Here is a 22,437-nt window from a genome sequence, read left to right on the forward strand (position 1 = left end):
GGGCTAAATCGCTGGCTTTTACAGCAGACTAAGGCAGGCCAGCAGCACGGTTCAATTCCTGTACCAGCCTCCCCGAACAGGCGCCGGAATGTGGTGACTAGGGGCTTTTCACAGTAACTTCATTGAAGCCTACTCGTGACAATAAGCAATTTTCATTTTTCAGATAGAGGGAGAGGCATGCTCAGAGGACTAGGGGGGCCCTCATCCTCGCCTGCTTATAGGACGTGGCTTCATCCATCATCTTTCCCTGTCTCCCCTTCCCACCCACCGTGTCTCTCTTTTCTCTCCCAACCGCCCACCTCCCCCCAATTGCCCTGTTCCACCCTCCCAGGGAGGATAACCCGCTGTGAGCTGAGCTCTGGTGCTCCTCCGTCTATGCGATAGTCTGACTCCTGTCTATCTGCTAAGTGCACATTCACACTCATCACCTGCATGGGTATGCCTTGGGAGGGGGCCCAGGTCGAGTAGCTGCGAGCCCGGGGGAGGGTAACTGGGGGAGGAAGATGCAGGCCAGCCCGCGGTGCGGAATAACATGACAAAGCCTTCACATATCTTGGATGTAACAAGTTTTAATGTTGTGCAATCATGACCCCAACCTTTGATGCACCATCAATTGGACACGAGACGAAGATGAGATCCAAACGATAGGCTTTAATGCACAAGATGTGTGCCCGGCAGCAGACGTACAGAAGAATGGCCGACTGCCGGGAAGCACGGGTTCTTATATCCCGCCTTGTAGGCGGAGCTACCTACCTCTCAACCAATCGACTGAGAGGCACATGACTTACCCAGGCCAATGGGCAGCGAGTCCTCTGCACCAATAGCAGCTCACTTCCAAGGTACCGTAATACCCCTAGTCATACTACCACAACCGTCTCTTGCTCCCGATGGTGACTCACACTCACACTCTCTCTCTCTCTCTCGCTCTTCTCCCCACCCCTGTGCTCTCTGGCTAAGTCTAGGTGTTTTCCCAGGATGCACATCAGAGGTGGGGGCGGTCCTTTATGCCCTTGGCCGGCGTCCACTGGAAACCTGGGTCCAGAAGGCCCCGGCCGTCTTGGTGGTGGCAAGGCAAGGCATGTGCCACCCTGTCCAGCATACCGATCACGAGATGCGCCATGGTCTGGGGGGATGGACTCGGGAGAGCTGGTATAAGGAACATGAGGTCAGATGATCAATGAAGTAGGTAATTAAAATTGGGGCCAGCGAGAGGTGTGGAGTCAGCAGCTAGGGAATGAAGTTTGGAACCGGTCTTCAGTTTTCCCAAGAGGCCCAAATTAGATGAGTAGAGATATCTTTGAAGGGTTATGAAGCCAGAGGAAGGTTAAAGAGATGGGGAGAGTCGAGGCCTCGGAGGGATTTGAAAACACAGATGAGAATTGTAAAATCAAGACATTGCTTGACTGGGCAGCATGTATATGAGAAATAAGAGAGGCCTTTTTCTGCACTGGATTGTGGTCCTCTTCTGAGGAGCATTGGAACTGACCACTCTGGGGAACTTCTCCTAAACCTATGTGGTGCTCTGGAGTAATAGGACACTTAGAAAATCATGATATGATGAGGCAGAGAACACAATTTTTTATGGAAGAAAAATCATGTTTGACAAATTTATCAGAATGTTTTGAAGATGTAACAGGGAGCATATGGTATATTTGGTTTTCAGAAGGCTTTTGATAAGATGCCATACAAAAGTTTTTGTAAGAGCTGAGGACTTGTGATGTTGAAGGGCAAAAAAGCACAGTGAAAATAAACACCACTTTCAGGATGGCTGTTACTGGTGGAGTGCAGGAATGTTCAGTGCTGGCCCTCAGCCATTCACAATCTATATTAATGACTTGGATGAAGGGGCAACATGTCATGTATCCACGTTTGTTGACGATACTTTCCCACTGAGATTTGTAACATGTGAGGTCTGGATTTTTACAGAACCAGGAAGACCCCACAGACTGTTTAAAAATTGTAGGAGTGACCTGAATGAAATATTCCCACCCCAATTTTTGACATCCCCGTTTTGTCACACAGAGAAAGGGGGTGGGATGCAGGGGGTGATTCACGCCGGCTCGGGAGGGATGCGGGCTCGAGGACCTAACAATTTCTGAACCCAGTGGGATGAGAACCAAGGGCAAGCCTTACAAATGTCCCCACTCACAGGAGTGTGAACCTTTGGAATTTTGAGAGCTGTGGATGTTCAATCGTTGAATATTCACCATGTGGATCACAGCGATTCAGGAAGGCAGCTCACCACCACCTCCTCGTGGGCATTTATGGATGGGTAATAAATGCCGGTTTAGCCAGCGGCACCACATCCCTTGAATGAATAGAAAATAAAGTGGAGATGGATTTTTGGACTTGCGAAGTTGAGGTTAAAGATCTATCATGGCCTTCTGCACTGTAAATTCTATGAAAAAAATATTGATTGACATAGCAGCCCTGAGGGGCTGTCTGGCACACAACTGCATCCACCTCTTCTTCTGAGACAGAATGTAGAATGACTGAGCATTGGATAAAAATGACCTGATCTGAGAGAGCTAACATGGATCTGCAAAGTCTAGGTCATGTCTAACAAACAGAGAGTTGAATTTTAAATAACTATGACAACGTCTATGACGTTCCAGAAGACAATTAATGAGGTTCCACATAACAGGCTGTTAATAGAAATGAGAGCATGTGGAATAGGGGGCAACCTCTTGGCATGGGTAACGAATTGGTTAAGAGATAGATGTTGCTGGAGCAACATCCTGAAACTCCCTCCCTAACATCACAGTGGGTGTACCTACCAAGGACTGCAGCGGTTCAAGAAGGGCAACTAGGAATGAGCAATAATTGCTGGCCTAGCCAGCGACGCTCACACCTCGTAATTGAATTTAAAAAAGAGGATGGAGCGAAGAGGTAATGGGTTTGTACTTCAACTAAGAGGACATGACTTGTGGTCGCCAAAGATCTGCACTGCTGTCTCAGCTTTTCACTGCGTTTTAAAATGTCTTTGAATACAGAGTGATGTATCCAGGTTTCCTGACATCATCGAGTTAGGTGACATAGAAGGGAACAGGAAGGTGGAGAGGGATATTGAATAAAAGTACTGTGGCAGATGGGATTCATTGCGGGGAGATGTGTGGGTAACCACTTCTGTCCCAAGTATTTTCTAAATGGTGAGAAGGTCGGAACAGTTGAGGATCAGAGAGATTTAGGGGTTCCCAGATACAGGAATCACTGAAAGCTGGAATAGGAAGGAATGGAATTTCTGTTACAGTTACTTAACCTTCTGGTTAGGCTCCATTTTTGCTGCTGCTTTTAATTCTGTTGTCCAATTCAGGAAGGGGGAGGGAGATTCACTTGAGTGATACCAGGGTTAAAAAGAGTGAAGTAAGAAGACCAGTTGCACAGAGCAGCTTTGTGTTACCTTTAAGTGTACATCAGGAGATGATTTAATTCCGTGTTAAAAGATTCTTGAAGGATTTGACATGCTACATGGAGAGAAACCATTCCTTCTGGTGCGGAACCCAGAAAAATGAGACATCACCGTTAATTTGGAGCTTGGCTGTTCATGGGTGATGTCAGAAAACACTTATTCACACAAATAACTGTGCAAATCCGGAACTCGTTCCAACAAAACCCTGTCGCGTCTGGGGCCAATTCAAACATTTCTGAACTAAGATTGATACGTTTTAGCAAAGCAAGAATATTAACAATGGAGCCAAGAAAGGTAAACGGAGGTGAGGTGTCAATCGGCCAGGATCTGAATGAATGATGATGTCGACTCGAAGGACTTATTGTCCTCCTCCTGCTTCTTGTGTTCCCAGTTCCAGATAAAAGTTGCCTTCAGGCCAAACAAGGAATGTAGCGTTAGAGACCCTTGCTTGCAGTACAGGCAATTTCCTGCAGGTTGTGTGCCAGTCCAATCTGAGACGTGACGAGGTTGGTGGTGTTCATACGCATGCAAAATACTGCCGATGATGCTGGAAATCTGAAACAAATATAAACAGAAAATGCTGCAAACACTCGAAAGTCGGCAGCATCTATGGAGAGAAATGGTGATGTTTCAGATCGATTTTTTTTAAAAAAACATTCTCATGAAAGATTCGTCGCCCAAAAAGATTAACTTTGTTTCTCTCTCTGGAAATGCCGAGTCTATCCTGCATTTTCTATACTTAGACAAAAGATGTTGAGGTTTGATACCTGAGCCAAGACTATGCCTAAATCCTGCTGTGTCCCCACAGGAGATGTCCAATATCCTGGCACAGAAGCAACTGCGGTCCATAATATTAAACGTAAGTACAGGAAAGGGCCAGAAGCCCCAAAATATTTCCCATTTCAATTATATTCAATAACATTTTATATTTGCCATCAATAGAAAAAAAATTCACTTCCATGGGGGGAAAAAAACAACCTTTCGAGCATGACCATGTGGAAGGAAGACGAACAGCTACATACCGTATGAAGTAATGAGCATTTCCCCCTTTTGGAAGCGTAGACAACTGCCTTAGTTTAAGAATTGGCTACTAATCCAGAGAATGGGAGGTCAAGGGGGGGATTCCCAGGTGCAATTCAGCAATCCCGTTGCGCCCGGCTGGTCGCGAGTCACCTGACTCGCTCTGCCCAACATGATCTGCATCTTTCCCTCGATGGGCAAGATCCAGAATGAGCCATTAGGGTGGGTGGGAGGGGGGGGGGGGGGGGGGGGGGGTCACAGGCTATTGGAGGCCTCCGGTGATCAGGGACATGACAGGGCAGTACCCGGGCCCTCTGGCAGTGCTATCCTGGCACTGGCAATGCAGGGGTTTGAGCCCATTGGAGGGGGGTGAGGGGGGATTCCCAGAGGTCTTGACAAGGTTGAGGGGAGTGATGGGGGGGTCAAACATTTGGGGGGGGGGGGGGGGGGGGGGAGATCAGGACTGCTGTGCAAAATGGCTCCCCGATCTGCGTGCAGCTGTACCTATCGGCAAGCTCGGAGTGTGGCCTTGAGGGGAGATACTCCCCAAGACCAAGAAAAAGGGCAAAGTGACGTTGAATAGCGGGGTGATTCTCGGCACTGCAGCCACCAAGAAACACCCAGCCAAACATGCTCAAAACCCGACTTTAACATTTGTCCGCTGAATCGCACCCCAAATCTCGGTTTGAACATTTAAATTCAACTTTTGAATAAAAAGCTGGCATCTGCAAAAGTGGCCGTAAACCTGGCTCACTAGCTTTCATGTACCCTTCAGCAAAGGAACGAAAGGGAAAATGCTGGAAAATCCTTCAGCAAAGGAAGTCTGCTTTGTTTACCCGGTCTGGGCGTGTGTGTTGCTCCAGTCCCGCACCAACCTGATTAACTGCCGAGTGAAGGGCCCAACAAGCCACTTCAGTTATATCAAACCTGAGACAACCAAGGAAGGGCAATGAATGCCTGCCGTGCCGTCGCACGAATGATTGTGGAGTTTAGAAAACCTATCTTCTGGAGTAATGACCAGCTTTGCTCTGGTTCCTTATAGGAGTAGCTCTGACATCTTATAACAGTACAGGCTCTTTCTGAGCACTTGCATATTCTTTCCAAATAGATTAATACGTTGAACATCCTCGTTTTCTCATTCTGCAGCACATTATTCGAGGAAACCGTCCAATCAAAACAGAAATGGCCCATCAGCTGTACGTCCTTCAGGTTCTGACCTTTAACCTTCTGGAAGAACGAATGATGACCAAGATGGACCCTCAGGATCAGGTTAGTGACGTATTTCATTATGGTTTTATTACAGTCCCTCTTGCCTCTCATTTTATTTTTCTGGCATCTCCAGCAGTTTAATGGCAGCTCCAGCAGTATAGCATCCGCTCAATACTGCACTGGAGGATCAGCCTAGATTGTGTACTCCAGAACGGGAGTGAGGCTTGACTAAGACGAGTAATTCTAATGAACCAGACTGACCAAAGGGGCTCAACAAATCAAATATTTTTTTCCTGTTGGGCACTCTAAGTCCTGAGAAATGGTTACACGAGAGCGCACCACAACATGATCAGAAGGGTAGGTTGTGTCAGAATGCAGTGATTCCAATCATAATCTCACTCTTTGACAGGACAGCAGAAACTGTGGCATCCATCACTCCCTCTGTCTTTTTCTATAATTGTCCTCCGGCTTTGAAAAGTAAAACAGTCACCAGTTCCTAATCCATCAGAGCTTCTTGTTTACCCTATACAAGTCTCTGAGATACCTCTCTGTAAAAGGGCTCGGCATTGCACCTTGGGTTCTTAATATAAATATATTGTCAGAATGTTGCATTGTGTTACCCTGGAAACCAGCAGAGGGAATCACGCGTGTACATACATGTTCTGTTGCTTCAGGATCTATTGATCTTGGTGATGATGGGGGATAAGTAATTCTGCAATGTATCATTTGCATACGTGCGCGTAATCCAATCTCTCCTCATTTAAAAGTCGCAGGTCCTGGTAACATACTGCTGAATCTCCCCTGTCTCCTCTTGATGTGACCATCAATTCACAAGACACGTGATTGGAAGTGAACAGTGGTTTTAATAATCTTGCAACAGAGCCTGCCTGCGACGAGATGAACTGAGAGCAGGCTCACGACTGCAGAGCTTTATACTTCCGGTTAGTGGGAGGAGCCAGGGCGGGGCCCAGTACAAACTCCTCATCTCCCCCTATGGGCAGAGCCACGCAACGGCTCGTATACAGAGCCCACAAGGACACAATACATATAGTGGAACACAGTGTGAATTACTCGGTTTATAATTCACCACATTCACCCCCTGTAAAAAAAAAAAATCAAGTCCGGCGGGGGTGATTGGTCTACAAATTGAGCCGGTCCGGCGGCCAAGTCGTCCTTTGGGATTGACGAAGCACCGGGGTTGCAGCCTCTTCTGGTGGCTGGGTGGTGGCGGTCGGTGAGGGTACGATGGTGGACTCTGGGGGTGATTCGGTCCGAGCTTCGTACCCGACTGGTTCGACTGGCGACGGGGAGCACCGGAAACCCATAGGCGCGGAGCACGGGCAGTGAACCTGTAGGAGCAGGGGCGCAGGGCACGGAGGGTTGTGCGGGGTGTAGTCTGAGGGGTACCTCGGCGGTAGTAGTGGTGGGATTGGATCCTGCAGGTGCCAGGTCCCGGAGGGAAACAGTGTCCTGACGGCCGTCAGGGTATTCGATGAAAGCGTATTGAGGGTTGGAATGGAGTAGGAGCACTCTCTCAACGAGTGGGTCAGTTTTGTGTGCCCGGACCTGCTTCCGGAGGAGAACCAGGCCTGGTGTCTTCAACCATGCTGGGAGCGAAACCCCCGTGGTAGTGCCCCTAGAAAAAACAAATAGCCGTTCGTGCGGGGTCTGGTTGGTGGCGATAAATGGGAGGGACCTAATAGCATGGAGCGCGTCGGGGAGGACCTCTTGCCAATGGGAGGTCGGGAGATTCCTGGACCGGAGGGTCAGTAGGACGGTCTTTCAGACCGTCGCGTTCTCCCTCTCCACCTGCCCATTCCCCCTGGGGTTATAGCTGGTAGTCCTGCTCGAGGCGACGCCCTTGTCGAGCAGGTACTGACGCAGCTCGTCGCTCATAAAGGACGAACCCCTGTCGCTGTGTACGTAGCTGGGGAACCCGAACAGGGTGAAGATACTGTGCAGAGCTCTGATGACTGTGTGGGAGGTCATATCGGGGCACGGGATAGCAAAGGGGAAGCGGGAGAACTCGTCGATAACGTTCAGGAAGTACACATTCCGATTGGTCGAGGGGAGTGGCCCTTTGAAATCAATGCTCAGGCGTTCAAAGGGCCGGGATGCCTTTACCAGATGGGCCCCGTCTGGTCTATAGAAGTGCGGTTTGCACTCCGCGCAGATCAGGCAATCCCTGGTGATGGCTTTTACCTCCTCGGTGGAGAAAGGCAGATTTCGGGCTTTGACGTAGTGGGCGAGCCGGGTGACCCCCGGATGGCAGAGGTCATTGTGGATAGCTTTCAGGCGGTCGTCTTGCGCGCTGGCGCACGTTCCGTGGTACTGGGCACCTGGGGGCTCGTTGAGCTTCCCCGGTCGATACATAATATCGTACTTGTAGGTGGAGAGTTCGATCCTCCACCGCAGGATCTTATCATTTTTAATTTTGCCCCTTTGTGAGTTGTCAAACATGAAGGCAACCGATCTTTGGTCGGTGATGAGGGTGAACCTCCTACCTGCGAGGTAGTGCCTCCAGTGTCATATAGCTTCCACGATGGTTTGTGCTTCCTTTTCGACCGAGGGGTGTCGAAGTTCCGAAGCGGAGAGGGTTCGGGAGAAAAAGCGACTGGTCTCCCTCCTCTGAGGCGTCGCTTTCCACCTCAAAGGGGACGGATTCATCCACCGCCCGCATGGCCGCTTTGGCGATGTCCTCCTTGATGAAGGTGAAGGCCTGGCGAGCCTCATCTGACAGAGGAAAGAGTGTGGCCTTAAATAGTGGGCGGGCTTTGTCCGCATACTGAGGGACCCACTGGGCATAATAAGAGAAAAATCCCAGGCACCTTTTGAGGGCCCTGGACAATGAGGGAGAGGGAGTTGTAAGAGGGGGCGCATACGGTCCGGGTCGGGGCCCAGGTCTCCGTTTTCCGCGACATAGCCGAGGATGGCTAGCCTGGTTGTGCGGAAAACGCATTTCTCCGTGTAATACGTGAGGTTGAGTTTCTGGGCAGTCTGGAGAAATTGATGGAGGTTAGCGTCGTGGTCCTGCTGATCATGGCCGCAGATGGTGATGTTGTCCAAGTACGGAAACGTGGCCCGCAGCCCGTACTGGTCCACCATTCGGTCCATTGCTCGTTGGAACACCGAGACCCCATTCGTGACGCCAAAGGGAACCCGGAGGAAATGGAAGAGGCGGCCATCTGCCTCGAATGCTGTGTAGTGGCGGTCCTCCGGGCGGATTGGGAGCTGGTGGTATGCAGACTTCAGATCCACCGTGGAGAAAATGCAATACTGGGCAATCTGATTCGCCATGTCTGCAATCCTGGGAAGGGGGTACGCATTGAGGAGCGTGAACCGATTAATGGTTTGGATATAGTCCACTACCATTCAAAATTTTTCCCCGGTCTTGATGACCACCACCTGAGCACTCCAGGGGCTATTACTGGCCTCTATGATCCCCTCACGTAGGAGCTTATGGACTTTGGTTCTTATAAACACCCTATCCTGCAGGCTGTACCGCCTGCTGCGAGTGGCTACGGGTTTGCAGTCCGGAGTGAGGTTAGCAAAGAGTGGAGGGGGGTCGATTTTTAGCGTCGCTAGACTGCAGATAGTGAGTGGAGGCAGGGGCCCACCGAAGCTGAGTGTGAGGCTTTTGAGGTTGCACTGGAAGTCGAGTCCCAGTAAGAGTGGGGCGCAGAGTTCGGGGAGTACGTACAGCTGGAAGTTCGAGTAGCTGGCGCCCTGAATCGTTAGGGTCGCGATGGTGCGCCCTTGGAGGTGAACAAAGTGTCAGCCCGAAGCGAGGGAGATAGTTTGCCGTGCATGGAAGATAGGGAGCGAACAGCGTCTTACCAGATCTGGGTGTACGAAGCTCTCGGTGCTCCCGGAGTCGAAGAGGCACGGCGTACTGCACCCGTTGATTTTAAGTCATCACCGAGTTGCGGAGGTGTTTCGGACGCGACTGGTCCAACGTCACCGCGCTGAGTTGCGGGTAGTCGGCGGCTCGATCAGCTATGCTGGAGTGGCCCCGTGATGACTGTCCGCTGAGGTCGTAGTCTTCGAGGTGAGTTTCAGAGTTTGAAGAGGATGGATCCCAAGATGGCCGCCCCATGGATCGCACGTGGCGGGCGGCGAGGAAGATGGCGTCCAAGATGACGGCCCCCATGAGTCACATGTGGCCGGCCGCGTGGAGGAGGGTTGCCAAGATGGCGGCCCCCATGAGTCACATGTGGCCGGCCGCGTGGAGGAGGGTTGCCAAGATGGCGGCCCCCATGAGTCGCACGTGTCAGGTGGGGGCGGAGTCGGCATACAGGCCGCAGCATTTCGGGGCCTGCGGGCCTGCGAGTTTTGGAAGCGAGTGCTCTGGGCTGCGCGAGAGTTTGGAGTGGGAGTCTTCTTTGCCAGGCAGTCCCGGGCATAGTGCCCTTTGTGACCGATGCTGCTGCAGGTCGCGTTGCGGGCCGGGCAGTGCTGCTGTGGCTGTTGGGGCTGCCCACAAAAATGGCACACTGGGGCTGTGTAGTGGGTGGGTGGCCGCGCGGCGCAGGCCTGGGGCAGTCGCTGGTCGGGGGCCCAGGATGGGATCGCTTGGTCCGCGGGGAACGAGGTGAGGCTGCGGAACGAGACCTCCATGGTTGTAGCTAACTTTACAGTGTCCTCCAAGTTCTGGGCCCCTTTCTCAAGCAACCACTGGCGCACATAGTTGGACCTGAGCCCTGCAACGTATACATCTCGGACAGCGAACTCCATATGCTGGGTGGCTGATACAGCTTGATAATTACAGTCCCGAGCTAAGGCTTTTAAATCACGCAGGAATTCGTCCAGCGACTCCGCGGGGCACTGGCGGCGGGTCATAAAAATGTGGCGCGCGTAGACCTCATTGATAGGCCTCACGTACATTCGATCGAGCATGGCCAGGGCCTCCGTATACGAGGTAATACTGTTAAGTTGAGTAGAGATACGGTGGCTCACCCTTGCGTGCAGTAGGCTGAGTTTCTGCTCCTCTGTAGTTTCTGAAGTGCTTGATTCAGCCAGGTAGGCCTTGAAACATCTGAGCCAGTGTACAAAGATGTATTTCGCCTCTGCAGCCTGCGGGCCGAGTTCTAGTCGGTCAGGTTTGAGGGCTGATTCCATAGTAGTTTTCTTCAAGTTTCCTAAGATTATTAAATTGATGTGACCATCAATTCACAAGACACGTGATTGGAAGTGAACAGTGGTTTTAATAATCTTACAACAGAGCCTGCCTGCGATGAGATGAACTGGCAGCAGGCTCACGACTGCAGAGCTTTATACTTCCGGTTAGTGGGAGGAGCCATGGGCGGAGCCAAGGGTGAAGCCCAGTACAAACTCCTCATCTCGCCCAATGGGCAGAGCCGCGCAACGGCTCGTATACAGAGCCCACAGGAACACAATACATATAGTGGAACACAGTAAATTACTCGGTTTATAATTCACCACACCTCTATAGTGCAGTCACATCTTTCGCTGAAGGTGTGCGAATAGTTTATCCAGGTCGGGCAATCCTACTTCTCAAACTTAATCTTTCCTTATTGTTTGTCACAGGCTCAAAGGGATATCATATTTGAACTGCGAAGAGTTGCCTTTGATGCTGAATCTGACCCAAACAGCAGCAGCAGTCTGGAGAAGCGAAAAGCCATGTACACGAGAGATTATAAAATGCTGGGGTTTGTGGTACGTCAAGTATTTGTATTTTTACAGCAGTGTATTTCTTACAGGAGCAATCAGCGACTCCCCTCAGATTTTCAACTAGGAATGTCGGTCATTACATGATCTCTTAAATTCACTAATGACTGAAACACAAGAATTAATAAATGGAAATGCGCCGCCCCCCCCCCCCATGCAACTTGAACAAATAGAGAATTGCCTTCTGACATGTTCCAGCCTCAGGCGGACACCAGGCCTTTGTCTACGGTGCCCCAGGCAGACACCAGGCCCGTGGGTACGGAGCCCCCAGGCGGACACCTGGCCCGTGTGTACAGAGCCCCTAGGCAGACACCAGGACTGTGTGTACGGAGCCCCCAGGTGGACACCAGGCCCGTGGGTACGGAGCTCCCAGGCGGACACCAGTCCCGTGTGTACGGAGCCCCGAGGCAGACACCAGGCCCGTGGGTACGGAGCCCCCAGGTGGACACCAGGCCCGTGGGTACGGAGCTCCCAGGCGGACACCAGGCCCGTGGGTACGGAGCCCCCAGGCGGACACCAGGCCCGTGTGTACGGAGCCCCGAGGCAGACACCAGGCCCGTGGGTACGGAGCCCCCAGGCGGACACCAGGCCCGTGTGTACGGAGCCCCGAGGCAGACACCAGGCCCGTGGGTACGGAGCCCCGAGGCGGACACCAGGCCCGTGGGTACGGAGCCCCTAGGCAGACACCAGGCCCGTGTGTACGGAGCCCCCAGGTGGACACCAGGCCCGTGTGTACGGAGCCCCCAGGTGGACACCAGGCCCGTGTGTACGGAGCCCCCAGGTGGACACCAGGCCCGTGGGTACGGAGCCCCCAGGCGGACACCAGGCCCGTGTGTACGGAGCCCCTAGGCAGACACCAGGACTGCCAGGACTGTGTGTACGGAGCCCCCAGGTGGACACCAGGCCCGTGGGTACAGAGCTCCCAGGCGGACACCAGGCCCGTGTGTACGGAGCCCCCAGGCGGACACCAGGCCCGTGTGTACGGAGCCCCCAGGCGGACTCCAGGCCCGTGTGTACGGAGCCCCCAGGTGGACACCAGGCCCGTGTGTACGGAGCCCCCAGGCGGACACCAGGCCCGTGGGTATGGAGCTCCCAGGCGGACACCAGGCCCGTGTGTACGGAGCCCCGAGGCAGACACCAGTCCCGTGTGTACGGAGCCCCCAGGCGGACACCAGGCCCGTGGGTACGGCGCCCCCAGGTGGACACCAGGCCCGTGGGTACGGAGCCCCTAGGCGGAAACCAGGCCCGTGTGTACGGAGCCCCCAGGCGGACACCAGGCCCGTGGGTACGGAGCCCCTAGGCGGAAACCAGGCCCGTGTGTACGGAGCCCCCAGGTGGACACCAGGCCCGTGGGTACGGAGCTCCCAGGCGGACACCAGGCCCGTGGGTACGGAGCCCCCAGGTGGACACCAGGCCCGTTGGTATGGAGCTCCCAGGCGGACACCAGGCCCGTTGGTATGGAGCCCCTAGGCAGACACCAGGACTGCCAGGACTGTGTGTACGGAGCCCCCAGGCCCGTTGGTATGGTGCCCCAGGCTGACACCAGGCCCATGTGTACGGAGCCCCCAGGTGGACACCAGGCCCGTGGGTACGGAGCTCCCAGGCGGACACCAGGCCCGTGGGTACGGAGCCCCCAGGCGGACACCAGGCCCGTGGGTACGGAGCCCCCAGGCGGACACCAGGCCCGTGGGTACGGAGCCCCCAGGCGGACACCAGGCCCGTGGGTACGGAGCTCCCAGGCGGACACCAGACCCGTGGGTACGGAGCTCCCAGGCGGACACCAGGCCCGTGGGTACGGAGCCCCGAGGCGGACACCAGGCCGGTGGGTACGGAGCCCCCAGGCGGACACCAGGCCCGTGTGTACAGAGCTCCCAGGCGGACACCAGGCCCGTGGGTACGGAGCTCCCAGGCGGAAACCACGCCGTGTGTACAGAGCTCCCAGGCGGATACTAGGCCCATGTGTACAGAGTCCCCCAATCTTGTAAGGGGGTAGCACAGTGATTCGCACAGCTGCTTCACATCTCCAGGGTCCCAGTTTCGATTCCCGGCTTGGGACGCTATCTTGCTGAGTCTGTACATTCTCCCGTGTCTGCGTGAGTTTCCTCCGGGTGATCCGGTTTCCTCCCACAGTCCAAAGATGTGCAGTGTAGGTGCATTGGCCATGATAAAATTGCCCTTACTGCCCAAAAAACGGTTAGATGGGGTTACGAGGATGGGGTGGAGGGGTAGGCTTGAGTGGGATGCTCTTTCCAAGGGCCGGTGCAGACTCGATGGCCCGAGTGGTCTCCTTCTGCACTGTATAATTCTATGATTTCTATGACACTCCCTCATTTATAAATGATGTGTATGACAGTTGCTGTAGTAGGAGCAGTATTGCCAAATTTACGTTCCAAATCCAGGATGGGGGTATTAGCCTCCCTTCATAGTGGGCTTCAGCCTCAACTAAATCACAAATGTGCGAGTGTACAATTCTGTTAAATGTCCTCCTTCCTGCTGAAACTCATGCCAGTATTACATATGACACTCATTTTTTTCTTGCTGGCTCTCTCTCTACAACTCCCACTGCTAAAATTTACATTTAAGCTGCTTATTTTATGCAACAAAAACATGCAGATTGCTCACACCGGGATGAAATCATTTCTGGTACCAAGCTGCACTGACTCTAACAGATTCCTACATCTCTCTGCTCCTGACGTCTCAGTCCCATGGTTGGTGTAGGATTTACTGGTTTGGATCTGAGATAGAGCTGCCTGTCAGTGCTCCCCATCAAGGGAGCAGCACATCGAGACTGACCCCCTCTCACTAAACGTGGCCCAGGCAGTACACTCCAGCATTAGGGGAAGGTTTGCAAGCTTGATGATCACTGGGTAATTATCAAAAGGAACAAACCTACTCCCCACCATTGCAAGTGGCTGAGATATGGCTGTGACGTTCCAACTGGACCCAGTTCGACACTGCAGGTCACTGCGTCATTTATGGTGCAAAAAAGGGCCGTTCAGCCTATTTATAAGTCTTTGCTCGCTCTCAGTGGAGCAGGGCAGTCAGCCTGCTCAATCCACATAGCTCTAAAGCTTTTATTTTTGTGTGGCTCAAGCAGTTGCAGATGTGTCTGCTCGGGGATTAAGGAAGCCACTGTATAATGCAGCACTGTATAATAGCCCTGCCGCATGCAGCAACTCTAAAGTCCTTGCTCAGGCCGCAAACAAGTTGGGCCCTTTAAATTACTGCGTAAGAGATTGAAAGGAAGCACATGCTTACCGACATCGCCAAGCTCTTAAAATAAATTTATCGGAATGTTGCTGCTATTACAACCTGAGATTGTTATCTCGTCTTGACCCACTGCTTTTGTATGTTCAGCAATAATTGGATGTTGCGCAAGTCTGTAAATAATTCATCCCTTACTCCTCGTCCCCACAGAATCACGTTAATCCGGCCTTGGATTTTACCCAGACTCCTCCTGGAATGTTAGCACTGGATAACATGCTGTACCTGGCCAAGGTTCACCAGGACACCTACATCAGGGTAAGGAAACACATACTCTCTTCTTTACAGATTTAATGCCACCTCTCCCATATTTGCTTATTTTTGCTCCAAAACATTGGCGTCAAAACGCAGGCGTTTCACTCTGGAACTTCTTCAAGAAATTCTCCTACCTGAAGGGGGCCAGCAGGGCCCTGCAGTACTCCACGCAGCTCTGCCTGCTGATACGGGATCCTGCACTTTCGGTCGGGAGTTCGCGCATGCACACGGCGGCGGCCCTTTGGTGGCCGCCCCTCGCAACATGGCGGACTCACAATGCGGAGCCCAATGGTGTCTCACCCAGTTACTGGTCCTCGCGTGTGCTGTTTGACTGTAGGGGTGGCATCTGTCATTCAAACGTGCCCTTTCCAGCAGTGTCACTGAATAGCCACAGCCTTAATGGATTTTCTTGCATCCCTCAGTCTAGATATGAATAGTGTTGGAAGAAGCTTCAATTTTCTTTCCATCACGTGGCTGACCAGAACTTTCGGCTGCTCTTACTGCCTGCTATATGGTGCATTGGAAGCATTTTTAAAATAATTTTTATTGAGATTTTCCAAAACATATCAAAAACAGAAAATAACAACAAGAAAACAGTATTAACAACAACAAAAAGAAAAACACAATAACCCCCAAAACCAAACCCCCCTCCCCCCAGTAACTACAAAAAGAAGAAATAGATAAGCACCCGGCATATTCAATAAACACATATACACATTTCTCCCTTCCCCCTAAACAACCCCCCCCCCCCCCCCCCCCCCCCCCCCCCGGGTTGCTGCTGCTGCCGCCGGCCTATTTTCCTACCGTTCTGCCAGGAAGTCCAGGAAAGGCTGCCACCGCCTAAAGAACCCCTGTACTGATCCCCTCAGGGCAAATTTCACCCTCTCCAATTTGATGAACCCCGCCATATCATTGATCCAGGCCTCCATGCTTGGGGACCTCGCATCCTTCCATTGAAGCAAAATCCTCCGCCAGGCTACTTGGGACGCAAAGGCCAGAACACCGGCCTCTTTCGCCTCCTGCACTCCCGGCTCCACTGCAAGCCCAAAAATTGCGAGTCCCCAGCCTGGCTTGACCCTGGATCCTACCACCCTCGACACCGTCCTAGCTAACCCCTTCCAAAACTCCCCCAGAGCTGGGCATGCCAAGAACATATGGGCGTGGATCGCTGGGCTCCAGGCATTTAGCACACCTGTCTTCGCCCCCGAAAAACCTGCTCATCCTCGTCCCGGTCATGTGGGCCCTGTGTAGCACCTTGAACTGTATGAGGCTAAGCCTCGCACAGGAAGAGGAGGAATTCACTCTTTCCAGGGCATCTGCCCACGTCCCCTTCTCAATCTCCTCACCCAGCTCCTCTTCTCATTTACCCTTCAGCTCCTCCACCGAGGCCTCATCCACCTCCTGCATGACGTGGTACACGTCCGAAATCCTCCCCCCTCCAACCCACACCCCCGAGAGCACCCTGTCCCGTACCCCACGTGGGGGCAGCAGAGGGAACCCCTCCACCTGCCGCCTGGCAAACGCCCTAAACTGCATGTACCTAAACATGTTCCCCGGGGGGAGCCCAAACTTCCCCTCTAACTCACCCAGGCTCGCAAACCTCCCATCCACAAACAGTTCCCACAACCTCCTAATACCTACCCTGTGCCAGCCCAGAAACCCGCCATCGATGCTCCCTGGAACAAACCGGTGGTTCCCCCGTATCGGGGACTCCGTCGAACCCCCCACCTCCCCCCGTGCCGTCTCCATTGACCCCAAATTTTGAGGGTGGCCGCCACCATCGGGCTCGTGGTATACCTCGTTGGAGGGAGCGGCAACGGCGCCATTACCAGCACCTCCAGGCTTGTGTCCACGCAGGACGCCATCTCCATCCTCTTCCATGCTGCCCCTGCCCCGTCCATTACCCACTTACGCACCATCGCTGCGTTGGCAGCCCAATAGTACCCACAGAGGTTGGGCAGCACCAGCCCCCCCATCCCTACCCCGCTCCAAAAATACCCTTCTCACCCTCGGAGTCCCAAGCGCCCATACAAATCCCGTAATACTCCTGTTGACCCTCCTAAAAAAGGCCTTCGGGATAAGGATGGGGAGGCACTGGAACAGGAACAAAAACCTCGGGAGCACCGTCATCTTGACGGACTGCACACTGCCCGCCAGCGACAGCGGCAACATGTCCCATCTTTTAAACTCCTCCTCCATTTGCTCCACCAGCCTAGTGAGGTTAAGTTTGTGTAGGGCCCCCCAGCTCCTAGCCACCTGGACTCCCAGGTACCGAAAGCTCCTCCCTGCCCTTTTCAGCGGGAGCCTACCAATCCCCTCCTCTTGATCCCCCGGGTGCAAGACGAACAGCTCACTCTTACCCAGGTTGAGCTTGTACCCAGAAAAGCCCCCAAATTCCCTAAGGATCCTCATCACCTCCGGCATTCCCCCCACTGGGTCCGCCACATATAGCAACAAGTCATCTGCGTATAATGACACTCGGTGCTCCTCCCCACCCCGCACCAGACCCCTCCAATTCCTCGACTCCCTCAACGCCATGGCCAAGGGGCTCAATTGCCAATGCAAAGAGCAAGGGGGACAGGGGACACCCCTGTCTCGCCCCCCGGTACAACTGAAAGTACTCCGATCTCCTCCTATTCGTGGCTACGCTCGCCATTGGGGCCTCATATAACAGCCTCACCCAACTGACAAACCCCTCCCCGAACCCAAACCTTTACTGCATCTCGCACAAGTACCCCCACTCAACCCTGTCAAAGGCTTTCTCCGCATCTAATGCTACCACTATCTCCGCCTCCCCTTCTACCGCCGGCATCATTATAACATTCAGAAGCCTACGTATATTGGTGTTCAGCTGCCTTCCCTTCACAAACCCCGTCTGGTCCTCATGAATGACCCCCGGCACCCAGTCCTCTATCCTTGTGGGCAAGATATTTGCCAACAGCTTGGCATCCACATTTAACAATGAGATCGGCCTATATGATCCACACTGCAGGGGGTCCTTGTCCCGTTTAAGGATCAAGGAAATCAGCACCCGTGACATAGTCCCTTGCCTCGTTAAAGGTCCTAACCAACAGGGGGCCCAACAGGTCTGCATACATTTTGTAAAATTCGACCGGAAACCCATCAGGCCCCGGCGCCTTCCCCGACTGCATGCTGCCTATCCCTTTGACCAGCTCCTCCAGCTCAATCGGCACCCCCCAGCCCCTCCACCTGTCCCTCCTCCACCTTTGGAAATCTCAGCCTGTCCAAAAAGCGCCCCATTCCCTCCCCCCTCCACCGGGGGCTCGGACCGGTACAATTCCCCATAAAAGTCCCTGAAGACCCCATTAACGTCCACCCCCCTTCGCACCACATTGCCACTCCTATCCGTCACTCCACCAATCTCCCTGGCCATGTCTCGCTTACGGAGCTGATGCGCCAGCATCCTACTCGCCTTCTCCCCATATTCGTACACCGCTCCCTGTGCCTTCCTCCACTGAGCTTCCGCCTTTCCGGTGGTCAGCAAGTCGAACTTGGCCTGCAGGTTACATCGCTCCCTCAACTGTCCCTCCTCCGGAGCCTCCGCGTAGCTCCTGTCCACCATCACCATCTCCCCCACCAACCTCTCCCTCTCTCTTTGCTCTCTCGGATGGAAATCAACTCCCCTCTAATCACCGCCTTCAATGCCTCCCAAACCGTCCCCACCCGGACCGCCCCATTATCATTGGCCTCTAACTATCTCTTGATACACCCCGAACCCGCTCGCCCACCTTCTCATCCGCCAGCAATCCCACCTCCAGGCGCCAGACCGGGCGCTGGTCCCTTTCCTCCCCCAGCTCAAGGTCTACCCAGTGCGGGGCATGGTCCGAAATGACTATGGCCGAATACTCGGATTCCTCCACCCTCGAAATCAGCCCCCTGCTCAGGACAAAATAGTCGATCCGGGAATAGGCTTTATGTACGTGGGGAAAAAATGAATACTCGCTGGCCCTCGGCCTCGCGAACCTCCAAGGATCCACCCCTCCCATCTGGTCCATAAACCCCCTCAACACCTTAGCCGCCACGGGCCTCCTGCCCGTCCTGGACATGGATCGATCCAATGGGGGATCCAGCACTGTGTTAAAGTCCCCCGCCAGTATCAGGCCCCTCCCCCGTCTCTAGATCCGGAATGCGGCCCAACATGCGCTCCATAAAACCCGCATCGTCCAATTTGGGGCATAGACATTCACCAGCACCACCCGCTCCCCTTGCAACTTGCCGCTCACCATCACATACCTCCCTCCACTGTCAGCCACCACCTTTGACGCCTCAAACGACACCCTTTTTCCCACCAGGATCGCCACCCCCCCGATTTTTTGCATCCAGCCCTGAATGAAACACCTGGCCTACCCAGCCCTTCCTCAGTCTAACCTGGTCCACCACCTTCAGGTGCGTCTCCTGGAGCATAGCCACGTCCGCCTTCAGCCCCTTCAGGTGCGTAAACACCCGGGCCCATTTGACCGGCCCATTCAGCCCCCTCACATTCCAAGTTATCAGCCGGATCAGAGGGCCCCCTGCCCCCTTCCCCTGCTGACTAGCCATAACCCGTCCCCTGCCCGCCCCAGGCCAGCGCCCCCCGCTCGGCCCGATCCCCACGGCGGCAAACCCCCACCCCTGCCCCCCCTGCATACTCCAGCTCCTTCCTGGCCATTTCAGCAGCAACCCGATACCCCCCCCCCCCCCCCCCACCCTCCCCCCGGCTAGGACCCCTCCCAGCCGCGTTACTCCCTCCATAGCACTCCCGTGAGCCAGCTAACTTCTGCTGACCCCGGCAGCTCCCGCCACATCTCTGTCCCCCCCAACGTGGGGCTACTTCTCCTCCCGCAGACCCAGCTACAGACCCTCCTCCTCCCCCTCCCGCTCTCGCGCGGGAAAAAAGCCCGCGCTACTCAGCTCCGACCCCGCCCCCATCCACCCTCAGCGCGGGAAACAGGAGAAAAACCCGCGCTTTCCCTGTGCCTGATCCCGCCCACGCAAAAAAGACAGCACCCCACCCGCCCAAGAAACAACACACAACCAGCTTAAAACAGCACAAAACAGCATAAAACAGAGACCTTTCCCACCAAAGGTTAACAGTTATTTAAAAAACCCCAACCCTCAGTCAGAGTCCAACTTCTCAGCCTGCACAAAGGCCCACGCCTCCTCCGGGGACTCAAAATAAAAGTGCCGGTCCTTGTAAGTGACCCACAGACGCGCCGGCTGTAACATGCCAAACTTCACACTCTTTCTGTGGAGCACCGCCTTCGTCCGGTTGTACCCGGCCCTCCGCTTAGCCACCTCCGCACTCCAGTCCTGGTAGATCCGCACTACCGTGTTCTCCCACTTGCTGCTCCGCTCCTTCTTGGCCCACCTAAGCACGCACTCTCGGTCAACGAACCGGTGGAACCGCACCAGCACTGCCCGTGGCGGCTCATTCGGCTTGGGCCTCCTGGCCAGTATTCTGTGAGCCCCCTCCAGCTCCAGGGGCCCCTGGAAGGCCCCAGCTCCCATCAGCGAGTTCAACAAAACTACCACATAGGCCCCAGGTCTGACCCCTCCAGCCCCTCCGTGAGGCCCAGGATCCGCAAATTTCTCCATCTCCTCTAACCGCTCCTGCCACTTCTTATGGAGCGCCTCATACATCTCCACCTTTACCGCGAGGGCCGCGGCCTCATCCTCTCTTTCGGAGGCTTGTTGTCGGAGCTCACGGATCTCCACCCCCGGGGCTGTCTGTGTCGCCAGCAGCTTGTCCGCATTCGCCTTCAGCGAGTCTAGCAGCTCCACTTTAAGCTCCTGAAAACATCGCTGGAGAGTCTCTTGCTGCACCTGCGCCCACTGCCTCCATTCCTCGAGGTCTCCGCCGGTCGCCATCTTGATTCTCTTCCCCCGCTTTTTCTTAGGCGCTGCCAGCACTATTTTGCTGGCCCCGCTCCTGGTCAAGACCATAGACCACTGGGGATTCGCTGCAGACACCTTCCCACGTCGGGAACCATCGAGCAAGTTGCGCTGGGGGCCCTTAAAAGAGCCCCAAAGTCCGTTCCTGGCGGGAGTTGCCGAACGTGCAGCTTAGCTCCGCATTGCCGCAACCGGAAGTCCCGGAAGCATTTACAAGTTGAGACGCAGCCTGTCTGACCGTGTTACGAACCTACCTTCCTTGGCCATGGGACCCTGCAGTGGGACTTGAATACAGAGCTTCTGGCTCAGAGGCAGAGACACTACCCACTGCGCCACAAGACCTCATTACTTGCTTGCTAAGTGTGCAAATTCCCATTCTTATCCGTTTTATGTAATATCAGTTTAGATTTTATCCAGTATCAGCCCACAGTTGGTGGCGCTATTGAGTCAGTAGTGTGGTGATATGCATCACTGTAAATACACAAGGGGTTAATGTAAATACACGTAGACTAGATAGACACTAGAGGGAGAACCAGAGACATGACACACAAACATTCAACCAATAGGCCAGTAAGGTAGGACACAACCAACGGGCATTCACGATACACACACAGATGACACTACCACAGGAGGGTATTACACCAAACCATATAAAAGGACACAGCACACATGATCTTCCTCTTTCCAGTGGAGACACTTAGTGAGTAGACAGGGTTGATTTGGAACACATCACACCCACCACGTGGATTGTAGCAGACTGGTTTGTCAGTCTGAGTAGCTATAGCAGGTTAACAGGAGAGTCGAATCCAAGTAGGAGAATCGTTAACAAATTAATAAATGTGTTAAAGCTATCTCCAAGTCTGAACCTTCCTTTGTCAGAGTGCACATCAAGGAAGCGGCTTATGCTACGTCAAGAGCATAACAAAACAAGTAGATCAGTAACCAATTACTGGTGTTTGAGCACAAAATGCCCCAGTGCATTGCTAAGGGAGTGCTGCATTTTTGGAGGTGAGATATTAAACCAAGGCCTTGTCTGTCCTCTCAGCTGGATAAAGCATCCATGCAGTATTTGAAGAGAGCAGTAAGTTCTCACAATCTCCCAGCCAACATTTACCCAGCAGCGAATCAGTGGTACCACAACAGACCACCTTCCCATTTTGCCATTGCTGTTTATGAAATCTTGCTATGCACAGATGGGTCGATGCATTTGCCTACAAACGAATGTCTGTACTTGTATTTTGGTTCTGAAGGGTTCTATGGAAATACAGTTTGTTATGTTATACAAAGGTTGCTTCTATTTTTAAAATAGAAGTTCTTCAAAATGTTCTGTCAAAATTAAAAGTAAATTGGGTTAAATGGCAAACTAAAGAACATGGGCGGGATTCTCTGAGCTGGCACGGAGAATGGGCGCTGATGGCGGAAACCGGCTTGACAACACCCACGTGGAATCGCATGAGCGGTCTATGCGGCGCAGGTAGGGGTCTATTGACAGAGGCCCCACCTCCTGCGATTCACCGACGACATCTGGCCGAGTTCCCGACGGCCTGGTTCTAACCACATTTTGCCTGTTGGGAACAGTCGGCGGCAGCTGCAGACTCAGTCCGCGGCAGCCCTGGTGGGGGGCAGGGGGATCCTTCACCAGGGTGGGGGCCTCCGGGATGGCCAGGATAGCGATCGGGGGCCAACGATCCGCGGGCTCG

The 22,437-nt window shown here is 53.7% G+C and overlaps 1 protein-coding gene across 5 annotated transcripts in view; it reads left to right on the plus strand.

The window, feature by feature from the left end:
* LOC119969395 (engulfment and cell motility protein 2) overlaps window positions 1-22,437 on the plus strand; it is a 242,824-nt gene that overhangs the window by 154,459 nt on the left and 65,928 nt on the right. For all 5 annotated transcript variants that reach the window (XM_038802980.1, XM_038802983.1, XM_038802982.1 and 2 more), the window contains 4 exons: window positions 4,218-4,268; window positions 5,576-5,698; window positions 11,186-11,314; window positions 14,744-14,848. In XM_038802980.1, coding sequence (XP_038658908.1) covers window positions 4,218-4,268; window positions 5,576-5,698; window positions 11,186-11,314; window positions 14,744-14,848 — 408 coding nt within the window. The remainder of the gene's footprint in view (window positions 1-4,217; window positions 4,269-5,575; window positions 5,699-11,185; window positions 11,315-14,743; window positions 14,849-22,437) is intronic.

Source organism: Scyliorhinus canicula, chromosome 7 (assembly GCF_902713615.1).
Source record: "Scyliorhinus canicula chromosome 7, sScyCan1.1, whole genome shotgun sequence".
Classification (NCBI taxonomy): domain Eukaryota; kingdom Metazoa; phylum Chordata; class Chondrichthyes; order Carcharhiniformes; family Scyliorhinidae; genus Scyliorhinus; species Scyliorhinus canicula.